Below are 12,624 nucleotides of genomic sequence, written 5' to 3' on the forward strand. Positions count from 1 at the left end.
AACAAATTAGCCCTTTCCGCATTCATGAGTGCGTCTTACAACTCAATGTGAAGTAGGCGAAGTCTGGTCAACGAAAGCTTTATTTATTTTACGCTTTATTCTATTGAAAGTAATATAATTGTCATATTTGTTTTTTTATACATTCGATGTTACAGATGTGCCGGCTATCACCGTGGTACCAGAACCACCAATTCATGGTCAACAGTTTACTTTAACCTGTACAACTGAAATGACCGAAGTTACGTGGTATAAATTCGGACAAATATTGAACTTTAATTACAGTTCTGAAGGCGAGAACAATTGTTCTATCGGAACCAGCGAGGTCTGGAAAGGTCTGAAAGCTACTAAATGTGACCATATATACAATCTGACCATCGTTCAAGTCGATTACTATCGAGATAATAGTTCTGTATTCCAATGTCAAGCTGGAACAGAGTCTTGTCAATATCAATTACATGTCAATGGTAACTATCATAATACTATCGTATTTAAAAGTATCTTTGAGTCTTTGAAGTGCATACTTATAGCTCACGCTTATTGTAACGGGTAACACTTCTTTTCTTCTAGATAGATCGAAGCGGCATTGACCTCAAGAGTACCGTAGCTTTGTTTCTGTTCTTTATTTTAGTTTATCCAACATTTATAACTGATGTACCAATAGATGGGAATAGTTTTGATATTACTTGTTTTAGTACAGTTGCTGTTTCATGGTATAGAAAAGGAATTGATCAAGATTGCTATTTTTATATAGCGTCAAGTTCTCCGACTAATGGTTGTTCTGTTGACAAACAACACAATTATTATGAATTTAATTCATGTGATTCAGTGAATCAAACATTAACAATAAAATCTGTAGACTTTGACAGAGATAATGGTAGTATATGGAATTGTTCGTTTCAAGAACATTATGATTCTTACACACTTAAAATTACAAGTAAGTATTAAATTTTTTTATATCGCAAATGCTCAACTAATAAATTCAGTTAACTCGTTTGAGGAATTATTTAAACGGGTAACTCTTATGGTGTGTTAATGTCATATTACTACAAAACACTTGCATTCTTGGTAGTATCATACATACTGTCTATCCTAGTCCGTATATCCACTTTTGTTATGTGATGGATGAGTTCTACGTTTTCAAAATAAAGGCTTTATGCTAGTGTGATAGCTTAAATTACAGTGAAATAAAGTAATTATGCTATGGTTCACGCTGTTCACTTTGTGCAATCAAAATTTTCCCACATATATCAAATAGCTGTTTAGTCACACTTCACTGTTTTTGTGAGATTTGCTTCATTTGCCCACGTTCACCAAGTTGAAGAGTGGGGGCCGTGGACCCAAAAAGGTTGGGGCCCTTCCCGGGATCTTTTTTTGTATTGCCCATTGTAGGTCCCCAGCGAAAGTTTTGAACCATTTTATAATTGAGTTAACCTTTAAGATCACTACTTAGGTACATTTTTTTGAAATTTTGTATTTTCTTGTTGGAGATAGGAAATATAGACCGCCCTGCTTACTTCAATATTTTGTTAATGAAATTCAACGCGGATTTTACGGAACTTTTGCTTGAATGATCAAATCTATTGGTTTTCACCTATCCTCTTCAAAAGTTGTCTGCGAATGAGAGAACAGGGCATTGATAAATACAGCGAATTGAATCAGTGTATGTTGACTGTAAACTAAAACAAAGTTATTTTTTCAGCAACACCCCCAACTCTCTATGGATCAACAAAAACAGATAGAACAGATAACATTGGAGCTAATGTGACTTTCAGTGTAGAATATTTGGACGACAGGTCTCTAAACGTTTCATGGTATCATGAGAATCGGCAATTAATAAATTCTAGCAGAGTAACTATAACAGAGTCAACAGAAATTCTGGTAAACGCGTCTGGTATAAAAACTATATTAACTATAACATCAATTAATATAACTGATCAAGGAAATTATACCTGTCAAGTATGTAACCAATATGGATGTTCTCGTGAAACATTTCAATTGCTATTAGCTGAAAATGTTACACCAACAGTTTACGAAGGTATGTGTTCTAATTATGTATATCTGTATAATTGCAATCCGTTGAGTGATATTGGATATTGTCATTTAAAAAGCTTGTTTAGCGGCTGAAATAAATTAATTCATCATCCTTACAACTTTTCAGAAAGACCAAATATCTAAATCTGAAATTGTATACTCCAAATTAGAGAAAAAAGGCATCATTATCATCAAGCTTTACTATCTGTTATATTTCATGTTTTTTTTATGTCATAATCGTGCACTGTACTTTTATTTTAATAAAATGTAACAATATTTCAATATTAAAGATCAAGGTACCAAGAGAGGATTGGACGACACAGTAATAATCGGAGTGGCAGTGGGTGCTACAGTACTAGTAATTGGTCTGGTGGTTGTCATCTTTTTCGTTACAATCAGAAGACGAAATTCAGGTAAAAGCATGATATACACAAAGAAAAAAGTTAAGCACATCCCAGAAGACCATTTGAGATAGATTTGCTTTGAGATTTAATATTGGAAATGACATTGGCAGAGAGGTACTCATTTTTGACATTTTTAACACATGAAAAAGTATGGAGCTACAGAATTTACAGATAGAGGTAAGAGTTACAATTTGAACATGAAATGTTCATTATCATTTTCATTTTGACCTTAAAAGTTCAAAACATCAATAACGTGTGTAACCTCCGCGTGCTTGAATGACACAATGTACCCTGTTTCTCATGTTTCCAGTGAATCGTCGAACCTCTTCTAATGTTAATTGTCGCCATTCTTGATGCAGTGCTGCTGCCAGTTGCCGAAGAGTTTGAACAGGAGGTTCACGTGCTAGTACTCGTCGCCCAATGAAATCCCAAACATGTTCTATTGGATTTAAATCACTCATAGCAGGCCATGGTAAAGTTGTAATTGCACTGGTCCTCATAAAATCGTTGACTGCTCGTGAACGATGTGGTCTAGCATTATCGTCCATGAATTGTGGTCGACTCGCAAGTGTGTGGTTATCAAAATGAGGAACCACAATCGGTTGCAACACGTCACGGATGTACTGTTGTCCCGTCAAGTTACCCCTGATGGTGACCAAATCCAACTTGCAGTCATGGGAGATACATATCATAACGGACCCCCCACCATATGGAACTGTTGGTCTGATTGTTCTAGGAGTGTAGGCTGTGTTGCGGTGCCTCCACACTCTAGTTCTGCCATCTGTTACATGGAGCAGGAAACGACTTTCATCTGAACACCAATGAACACGTCTCCAAGACCTCTTATTCCAGTTCTGACGAGCAATACACCAGGCTAAACGTGCTGTCTTGTGGCGATCTGTCAACAAAGGGCGTTTAATTACCCTCCTGGCTTTCATTCCTGTGCTTCTCAACCGATTTCTGAGCGTTCTTAGACTGAAACGACGATTTGGCAGCCATAGGCTTTTCAGACGAGTACTCGTTGCAAAGGGTTCCCGACGAACAAGGCGCTGAAGGTCCCTGTCTTCTCTCTGTGAGGTCACTTGGGGTCTTCCTGATCTGGGTCGATCCTTCACAGCGCCAGTTTGAAGATGTTTATTGACCAGACGACTAATAACAGTGTGATTATAACCCAGATTCCGTCCAATTGCACTGTAAGACATTCCTGCATTGTGCATACCGATTATTTGCCATCTTGTGGCATCAGATAAGCGTCTACGTGCCATATGTCCCTTTGTGTGAGTAAAGATCGATTTTGAATGAGACAATTAAACCAATAGAAGTGACAAAAGATACTGCATTTTGAGAAACACAAGGGTAGCAAACTGCACGTGCGGTTCATGTTCTCCACGAGATGTTTTGTCATGATTTGTTCACTCCACTTTATTAAAGGCACATTTTACTTTTCAAAAATCCCATATTTATTAAATTATTAAAACTTGGTGCAAAACTATCATGATTTGTTTAAGGACGTGCTTAACTTTTTTCCTTGTGTATATATTGAAATAGTGCATCTTCTTCCTGATATACAAGGAATATTATTTACAGTTTTTCAATTTCAATGCATTTTCAAAAGACAAGAGCATAACATTTCCCGTGTGAAATACCCTCTTCATGATATAATAAAGGGTTGTATTTAATCTTACCGGGAAGTAAAATATAAAATAAACGCGATTTTATCTCGTTTCAGGTCAACCATTCAGTACAAGGTAATTTTCTCAACAAAGTTTAATTTTCTTTAATACAGGTCAATTGACAAGCTCTAGTGATATATTCAATTCACAAGAAGGAAGCTGGCACAAAATTGCTATGTCTGACAACCTCCATTCCCATTTTTTACGCTAGAGTTGTGGCGGCGCCTGTGAGGGAATGGGTGCAAGGAGGGGTGGGGGAAGGGGGGGGGGGGATGGCGGTGTGCAAGTTGCTGGTATTTACACCCCCAATTTATTTCTAACTAATCTGAAATTATATTTATATACGTATTTCACCCGTCAACAATTACTCGTAAACACTCCAGAAGGCACAATTCTTGACTGATTTTGACGAAACTTGGCGATAGTGTTCGTTATCACCCAATGATTTATCCTATTAAAAATAAAAAAAAATAAACTAGTTCTTGAAAGCGATTTCAATTTTTAGCTCGTAAACACTTAAAGGCACGATCCTTGCTAGATTTTGACCTAACTTTGTAATATTATTCAGTATCGCTCCAAAAAGTTCAAAAGAAGTGTATGACTGAAAGTAGAATATTATATACTGGTAATTGTTACTGCCAAAAATTCTTATTCAAAATAAAAGCTTCCAGTGGGCGTATATTAGGTTGCCATATCTTCTTATAGATGCTACCACCTATGAAATGTTTCTTTTGGTAGTTGTTACCTCCCTTGAGCAGTTATTTTGTTTCTCGTGCTGGATATTACCCTTCTGAAACTGTTATTATGGTTCTCGTGATAAATAATACCTTCTATAAACTGTTATTTTGCTTCTCGTTATATACACTACCTTCCTTGAACTGTTATTAATGTTCTCGTGATAGATGTTACCTTCCTTGAAATATAATTTTGTTTCTCGTGATAGATTTTACCTTCATTGAACTGTTATATTGTTTGTCGTGATATATGTTACCTTTCTGTGACTATTATTGTGCTTCTCGTTATAAATACTACTTTCCTTGAACTGTTATTAATGTTCTCGTGATAGATGTTACCTTCCTTGAAATATAATTTTGTTTCTCGTGATAGATTTTGCCTTCATTTGATCAATATAGCATCAATTTACACCATTCCGATTTTCAATCTGTGGTTCCTGCAATTCCACTAAACAAAGTGTATGATGACGTTACTCATTGCGAATAACTTGATGTGATTAAGCATATTTTGCAATTATCGGCGTCATCAAACACTTATTTTTAGTAGAATAGAACGAACCACAGTATCCCCGATACAAATAAAACTGTTGAAAACCTCTTTACAACCCCTTTTACTGAAATGACTGAAATGACCCAGATGCATAAAAAAATTGTAACACTGATGGAATATGTATCATGATCTGCCTTTGAAAATCTATGCCTATCCAAAAACTAATCTGGAATTATTTAAATCCCCTAATTAAATTAGAACGATTTTTGACAATTATGGTTGTTGGTGAAAGTCTATTAAACAGTGTGATTTATCTAAATAATTCTCCAATTCGTGTATAAAACATGAAAAGTTTAGCTAAAGTCACCAACCTGAGGTAACTTTACCACAGCTTTCATTTTATATATTTGAAAGTAAATTCTAAGCATGACTTTTGTAAGGTTTCAGTAGGCATACTTCAAGTTCGACACCAACTTTAGTCAAAGTATAAGTACGAGTATGGCCCTAAGAAATATTATTTTTATTGAACGTGCAGAACTCACTATCTATCGAACTGTAATCTTGAGTATTTTTAATTACTCGGATATTAAACACAGATATCCAGCTTATTTTATACACGGTATCTTCACAATGTTAAATCCATATTGGAAATTTTCCTTTTAGAGCAATATTATTAAGCAAATAACCTCTTTGAATATTTGTTTATGTATGTTTCGAATGTAATATAAATGTCTAATCCAATATTTGTCAAGGAAAGATCACATCTATAACTTATTTTTTCTCTTGTTTTTCAGTGACAAAGAAAGGGACACTCACAATACAGGTACAGGTACGTAATTTTCATAAAATCCCCATAATTCGAAATATCATTTATTGTTCTAGGCATGCGTGAAGTCCCCTTCAATGTTGGCTGAAAAACTGAGCTTTTTTTAACTTATAACCGCATCAATTTTGAAGGAATGAAAGACCGATGATGGTTCATCTACATTTTAATTTACATTGGAAAAGTTTTTTTAGATTTGGATTGTTATTCTACTAGACCATAGTTTAAATTTAAATGAGCTCCTTTATTATCGTGTTTTCGAACTCAACATTGGACGCTATCTGTCCGTAACATATACGTTTACTGTGCTTCGATACTGGCCTGACTTTATGTTAGTTTTTATGTGTCCACACTACTTTCGTACCGGTAAAATTCATATATATTAAAAAGAAATCGCCTTCAACATCAATTTAGATAACATATATTGAATGATTTTTACATATATGTTTGTATATTAAATTCTTTTCAGATCCTCCAAAACCAGTTGTTATAGAAAACGAGGTATACGTCAGTCAGTCGGATTTTGTACAATGGGGGCGCAGTCCACCCCCCACCCCTCCTGTACCCACACTGACGCACTGAGTACAGTATACTATAAACATAAATGAAGCGCTGCAGAGATTTATTTTAATTTTACTTCAGAAGAAATGGAAATCATAGAAAACAACGTTTACGTCAGTTCAGATACGATATTTTCAGGATCACTAAACCAACAACAGCAAGGTATTAATACATTTGAAACATTTTAAGACTGGATTGGAACGCACGTTTATGAACGTAATGGTAATTTTTAACCTCGTTCAACCTTCTGATATAAGACATAAAATGTTGAAACAGTTGCCTTTCTCACCGTGTTCTCCAAACTCTTGCAACCAGCAACCAAATAGTTAACTGAAGCTTAATGTTGTTGAGGTTGCATTGGGCTGTGACTCACCTTCTGGCGTTTGGAGAGTGGTGTTGTGAGTCATATGGTGTTACTACAACATTTATAAAAACGCGGATGACAAGGCAATAAGTATATACACGGTCTGAAGGAAACTGATGAATCTCTTGTCTTTCTATTTTTCCGTTTCATTTGTCGTACTTGCCCATCCAGTACAAAATGAAAGATGCAGCTATACACGCAACCTCTTAACTCCAGACAGCGTTTTATTTAAGTAATTCCCTCCAAAATTGACAATATTTTCCACCATTATAACTTTTAATTGCTCCCCTGTACCCTACGAGCGCGAGTACAGTATACTATAACACTAATTATAAATGAAAAGCTGCAAAGCTAAATTTTAATTTTACTTCAGAAGAAATGGAAATCATAGAAAACGACGTTTACGTCAGTTCAGATACGATATTTTCAGGATCGCCAAACCAACAACAGCAAGGTATTAATACATTTGAAACATTTTAAGACTGGATTGGAACGTACGTTTATGAACGTAATGGTATTTTCATATTTCCATATTTCCTCCATACGAAATTATCATATTCTACGACATCTAGCTTGTAGACTAGCTGTCATACAGATGCCATGACTTAAGAATAGAATCTCTATATATAAGTCGATATATCCATTGAACTAAATAATTATTGAAACACGCTTATAAGCATGTTTCAAAATTACTAAGTTTAATGGATTAGTACTTTATTATTTTGATTTATTGGATTATAGAGAGATTCTGTCGTATACCTGGTAAGTCGACTGATGAAAAGAGACTCAATTTAACCAAGTTGTAAAATTTCATTTTTTTGTCATCTTAAGAGGTAGTATATCTTAAATATTCAGAGACTTGATTTTTTTCAGAAGAAATGGAAATCATAGAAAACGATCTTTACGTCAGTTCTGGTCAAATCATCGATGGAGAGAAACAATACTCTTCTAAACCACCAATATACAGTCAAGTTAAAAAACCACCTATATACAGCCAGGTTAAAAAACCCTCCAATATACAGCCAAGTTAAAAAGCCGACAATATACAGCCAAGTCAATATGCAGCAAAGTAAAGTAACCGGCAATGTGTAGCCATGTTAAAACACAAACACTCTTGAGCAACGGATATTTTAGTTTTGTCGACAGTTCACTAGATTCTGCCTTTCATGTAAACATCTTTGATACCTTGTGTGTATCTGTTTTGGTAATATGTTACTGTTATATTACTCAAACAATGGAGGTTCAGGCTCGTAGCTGAACTTGAATTGTAACAATCTTTCGTCCAGTTTTCAATAATATGTGAGATTTGTCTATTTTGAAATCATGTTTGGTTTTTCCATTGATGTAATCCTTGTCTGTAATAAACACATTTTGTATTTTTAAGTTTGTTTTAGCTTTATTTCAAACTCGTGACGACTATCTCATAAGAGACCGTGTAAATTGGCGAACACTAACCTTATCAATTGAATATAAATTGCCTAGTACCTCCCGTGTATGCAATATGTTACAACTTAGCTATTTGAAATCATTTGGTGTTTTTCTTGAGAGTGGTACAAATTTCTCACCCGTTTATTATTTTCAACGATTCCCATTGCTTTGATGATGTTGAGACCAATTGAAAATCAGTTTCCATACGATGTACATTGAACTAACATAAAATTTTGCATCTGATGATTGAAATTGTTAATGTCACTATGGACTGTACCATTACAGCACTGTTTTAAATCAGACTTGTTATATATTTTTCTACAACATCCGAAATGGCATATGTCTGATATGACCCCTACCGCTTGAATCTATGGTATACAAAATGCTTATGGCGGCTGTCGAAAGCTTGCCAAAATTTCAGAAAATATTGAGTGCTATATTTGCATTCCTTCGTCTAATATAATTAGAGATCATGTCATAACTTAGAGGTTACTTCACTTACATAAAATTCGCCGAAATTCATTAAAGATTTCCGAAAACCATCTCCGCTTAAAGATACATAAGCTAGTTACTTTAATGAACTTTCAGATAAGCTGGGTATGTATGGGTATAGTAATTGTCTAAGATTTGGGTTTCTCTTTTGTCGAGGCTAAACTGTATCTTACTTTGTTTTTATGGTCGTTAAAGGGCAAGACCAAAATGTTAAAAACAGATTAAATGAAATATCAATACACAAAAGTTTGTGAAAGGGGGTCATTGTTGTGAATTCGAAGATCTGACTGCACTCAAAAACTCAAAAGGGAAATATTCGCTTCATCGGAAAGCCGACACTCGAGCAAATTCTTTCTGAATTGAACTGTGCTTTCTTGTAGAAGAAGGCTTGTCATTTCTTTCCAAAGGCACAAATTTCACAGACAAAGTTCTTGCGTCATACTTTTCTACACCATGTAGGCTAATGAAGACGACGAAAAATGAAATGAAGAAATAAGAACAAGCAGTCACTTTAACGATCTACGACATGTTGAAACACAATAAAATTCTCGATTTATTTATGAACATTATTTCCGATGGGCACTTAAATACTTCCTAAATGAATAGTATAAAATACTGTCAGTGTAGAATTCAACTCACTATCACCATGGCTCTTAGATGGATACTTTGCATTGTTGTATGTTGGCGATTGACGGATCTTTGCAGGGCGGGAGGTAAATTGATAATTTTTAGTTCCATGGGATCTAATTCCTTTCAATTTTTTTTATTATTAGCGCGGACGGACGAGATGATATCAATTTTCTGAAATTAGTGTTTCATAGTTCTTATTTTTTAAGCCAGCCTTCATAGCGACATGTTATTATGTTTTTTACAAACTTTTTACCCTTTTTTTGCAGCAGCGTGTGACTTCAACAAGAATTTTTGTACATGGTCAAACACCAAGTCTGGAGATGTTTTTGATTGGACTCGTCACTCCGGTTCCACTTCCTCCAGTGATACAGGACCCAGAGACGACCATACCAATATGAATCTTAGTGGTATTTTTTTGTCTTAAATTTAATCACTGACATATTTACTTCCGCTTTTATATTCCCATGACACCGAAAAGGCGTTCGTACTGTGCTGTGCTGAGCTGCAAATTTGACTCAGAGTCTGTTACAATCTCTCATACAGAGTTGTCGCTCCTTACAGTAATATTGTGGCGGCATAAAAACAAAGTGTGTAGTTACTTGAGTACATATTTTATGTAAGGCTCTTTTGTACCTTTAAACACTTTTTTTCCTAAGTAGCTTTTGACCTTTAGAATAATTACATTTCCAGGTTCATATATTTACATTGAGACATCCTCACCACGTAAAACTGGTGACAGGGCCATCTTAAAAAGTGAGAGATTTTTAAGTCCAAGAGGAAGTACATGTTTTACATTTTGGTACCACATGTATGGCCTTGCAATAGGGTCACTGACTGTCTCGTTAGATATAGAAGGGTTACAGAAGTTTAAACTTTGGTTCCTATCGGGAAACCAAGGAAATTCTTGGAAAAAGGGACAGATTCTTCTTCCAGTATTGCCAACGGAGCATTTTTATGTGAGTTTCAGATAGTTTATGAAATTTATACAGTTGCTTGCTTAAAGGGAATGCTATCTGACTTATGATAAACAATAAGTTTAAATTCTCTAAGGTGGCTAATACGAGTATCATAATCATCATGATATGGTCTTATCTGGTGTCATGACTATACAATATATCAGAAACATGTTTTCTCTCTTAAATTATTATTGAAAAACGTGTAAATTTTGTTCTGACTAATTAGTTTTGTGAACAAGTACTTAGTTATGTTCATTCTAAGAGATAGTTTTCCTTTTAATTTAGGCAATTCATTCTTTCGGTTCATATGGTATGGGTATGGGAAAGCTAGAGGTGAACTTTTAGTGAGAGAGGTTATATTTTGTAGAATTTGTGATAAGAAGACGATTGAGTGTAAACGATAAATTTTGCCATTCTTGTTTCAGTATTTAGTTGCTTTTATAGTTGTAATTAGATTTTCTCGATTATATTTTGTTTCAATGTTTACATTTCTATGATTTACATTATATTTGCATCACTCGACGCCAATTTTATCTAATGGTCTTCCAGATTTTAATAGAAGGTGTTCGTGGTGGCAGCTACACTGGAGATATAGCTGTTGATGATTTTGTTGCTAAAGATGTTGAATCATGTGTTAAAATTCCAAGCACAGGTTAGTGGCCAATGCTTTGTAAAAAATGCTTTCTTTGATACCTCTCAAAAGTTAAAATTTTTCGGCAAAGCCTTTAAAACAAAATCCAGTTCCTTTTTAGAGGAAGTATGATCTATGGAAGTTAACGGTTACATCACAGTCTGTCTGAGAGATATTTTCTGAACTAAAACCACAGGAAAGAAAAAAGATAAAAAGAATCATTCATATGAGACTAGAAAAACAACTTACGTTATCTAGGATCTGTTATCAAGATTGCAAGACTTTGGTACAGGCAGATGCAGGACACAATAATTTTATTAGTTTCGTATGGGACAACTCCCCCAGGTTAGAATTTGGTAAAATTCATCGCAATGAAAAGTTACATGATAATAAAGTGAACCACGGTCAAGATTTTAACGACGATGATCTGTTTATTATTTATGTTTCTTTCAGCGGCCTCAAATTCTGAATGGTTCGCTGATGTGAGACTCGTCAACGGATCAAATTCAAGAGAAGGAAGAGTTGAAATTTATTACAGAGGTGAATGGGGAACTGTATGTGATGATAATTGGGGACAACTCGAAGCCAATGTTGTTTGTCGACAATTAGGATATATCATGTAAGTGTTTATTCCTAGCGCCCTTGAGCTTGACAGTGTGTGTCAACTTGTTGTACAGAACATATTATAGCACAAGTAGAAACTTTTAATAACTGACTGGATAAAATCAGAAGACAACATGCACCTTGTTATTTTGTAAGCGGTCGTGAATAAGTACCTATTACGAAACACAATTTTGTTTAGTCCGAATAATTTACTTCGAAGATACCCCGTCATACGACTTTGATCACGATGATTATAAGCTAAGTTTTTACACCCTACAGTTTAATTATACTTTGATGTAACCGTGAATAATTTTCAAGGATGAGTCCTCTATGGAATTACTAATTTCTTCATCACATTAGAAGGATGTCAATGTCTCTACCATGCACGCGATTTATTTTTCTTCTAGGTCGACGACGAAAGCCATAGCAAAACAGAAGGCTTTTTATGGACGAGGTTCTGGAAAAATATGGTTGGATGAAATGCATTGTGTTGGTACTGAGCCTCTCCTAGGTAGATGTGAAAGCCCAGCCTTTGGATCACATGATTGTAATCATGGAGAAGATGCTGGAGTGATCTGTGAAGGTACTTGTTAGCACTAGTTGGCCATTGTTTCCCTTAATCTAAATGCAAAAATATAAACAATGTATATTTTACATTAACTTGTGACAAAAAGTAAACGTAACGTAACGTAACGTAAACGTAGGTTTCTGGCAAACAATTTAATTTCTCATATTGTCTGTCCTTACAATGTTTTCCAATTTTTTTTATTAATATAAGGTGTGTTCTTTTTTATTGCTGGTCAG

At 34.9% G+C, this 12,624-nt stretch overlaps 3 protein-coding genes across 3 annotated transcripts in view; all 3 read left to right on the plus strand.

The window, feature by feature from the left end:
- LOTGIDRAFT_153474 (hypothetical protein) overlaps positions 1 to 6,246 on the plus strand; it is a gene marked incomplete at both ends in the record, with an annotated part of 7,435 nt that extends 1,189 nt beyond the window's left edge. The window contains 7 exons of the mRNA XM_009057358.1: positions 156 to 464; positions 629 to 934; positions 1,700 to 2,035; positions 2,322 to 2,444; positions 4,165 to 4,183; positions 6,127 to 6,161; positions 6,215 to 6,246. Of these exons, the coding sequence (XP_009055606.1) occupies positions 156 to 464; positions 629 to 934; positions 1,700 to 2,035; positions 2,322 to 2,444; positions 4,165 to 4,183; positions 6,127 to 6,161; positions 6,215 to 6,246 (1,160 nt within the window). The remainder of the gene's footprint in view (positions 1 to 155; positions 465 to 628; positions 935 to 1,699; positions 2,036 to 2,321; positions 2,445 to 4,164; positions 4,184 to 6,126; positions 6,162 to 6,214) is intronic.
- Positions 6,247 to 9,853: 3,607 nt separating this feature from the next.
- On the plus strand, positions 9,854 to 11,243 carry LOTGIDRAFT_104973 (hypothetical protein; the record flags this gene model as incomplete). The annotated part of the gene is made up of 3 exons (XM_009057359.1): positions 9,854 to 10,034; positions 10,321 to 10,586; positions 11,136 to 11,243. 3 exons carry the CDS (start codon positions 9,854 to 9,856, stop codon positions 11,241 to 11,243), a joined length of 555 nt encoding a protein of 184 aa, XP_009055607.1.
- A 414-nt stretch (positions 11,244 to 11,657) lies between these two features.
- Positions 11,658 to 12,414, plus strand: LOTGIDRAFT_104858 (hypothetical protein; the record flags this gene model as incomplete). Its single annotated transcript, XM_009057360.1, has 2 exons — positions 11,658 to 11,836; positions 12,228 to 12,414. 2 exons carry the CDS (start codon positions 11,658 to 11,660, stop codon positions 12,412 to 12,414), a joined length of 366 nt encoding a protein of 121 aa, XP_009055608.1.
- Positions 12,415 to 12,624: the final 210 nt, after the last annotated feature.

This window comes from Lottia gigantea, assembly GCF_000327385.1.
Source record: "Lottia gigantea unplaced genomic scaffold LOTGIsca_3, whole genome shotgun sequence".
Classification (NCBI taxonomy): Eukaryota; Metazoa; Mollusca; class Gastropoda; family Lottiidae; genus Lottia; species Lottia gigantea.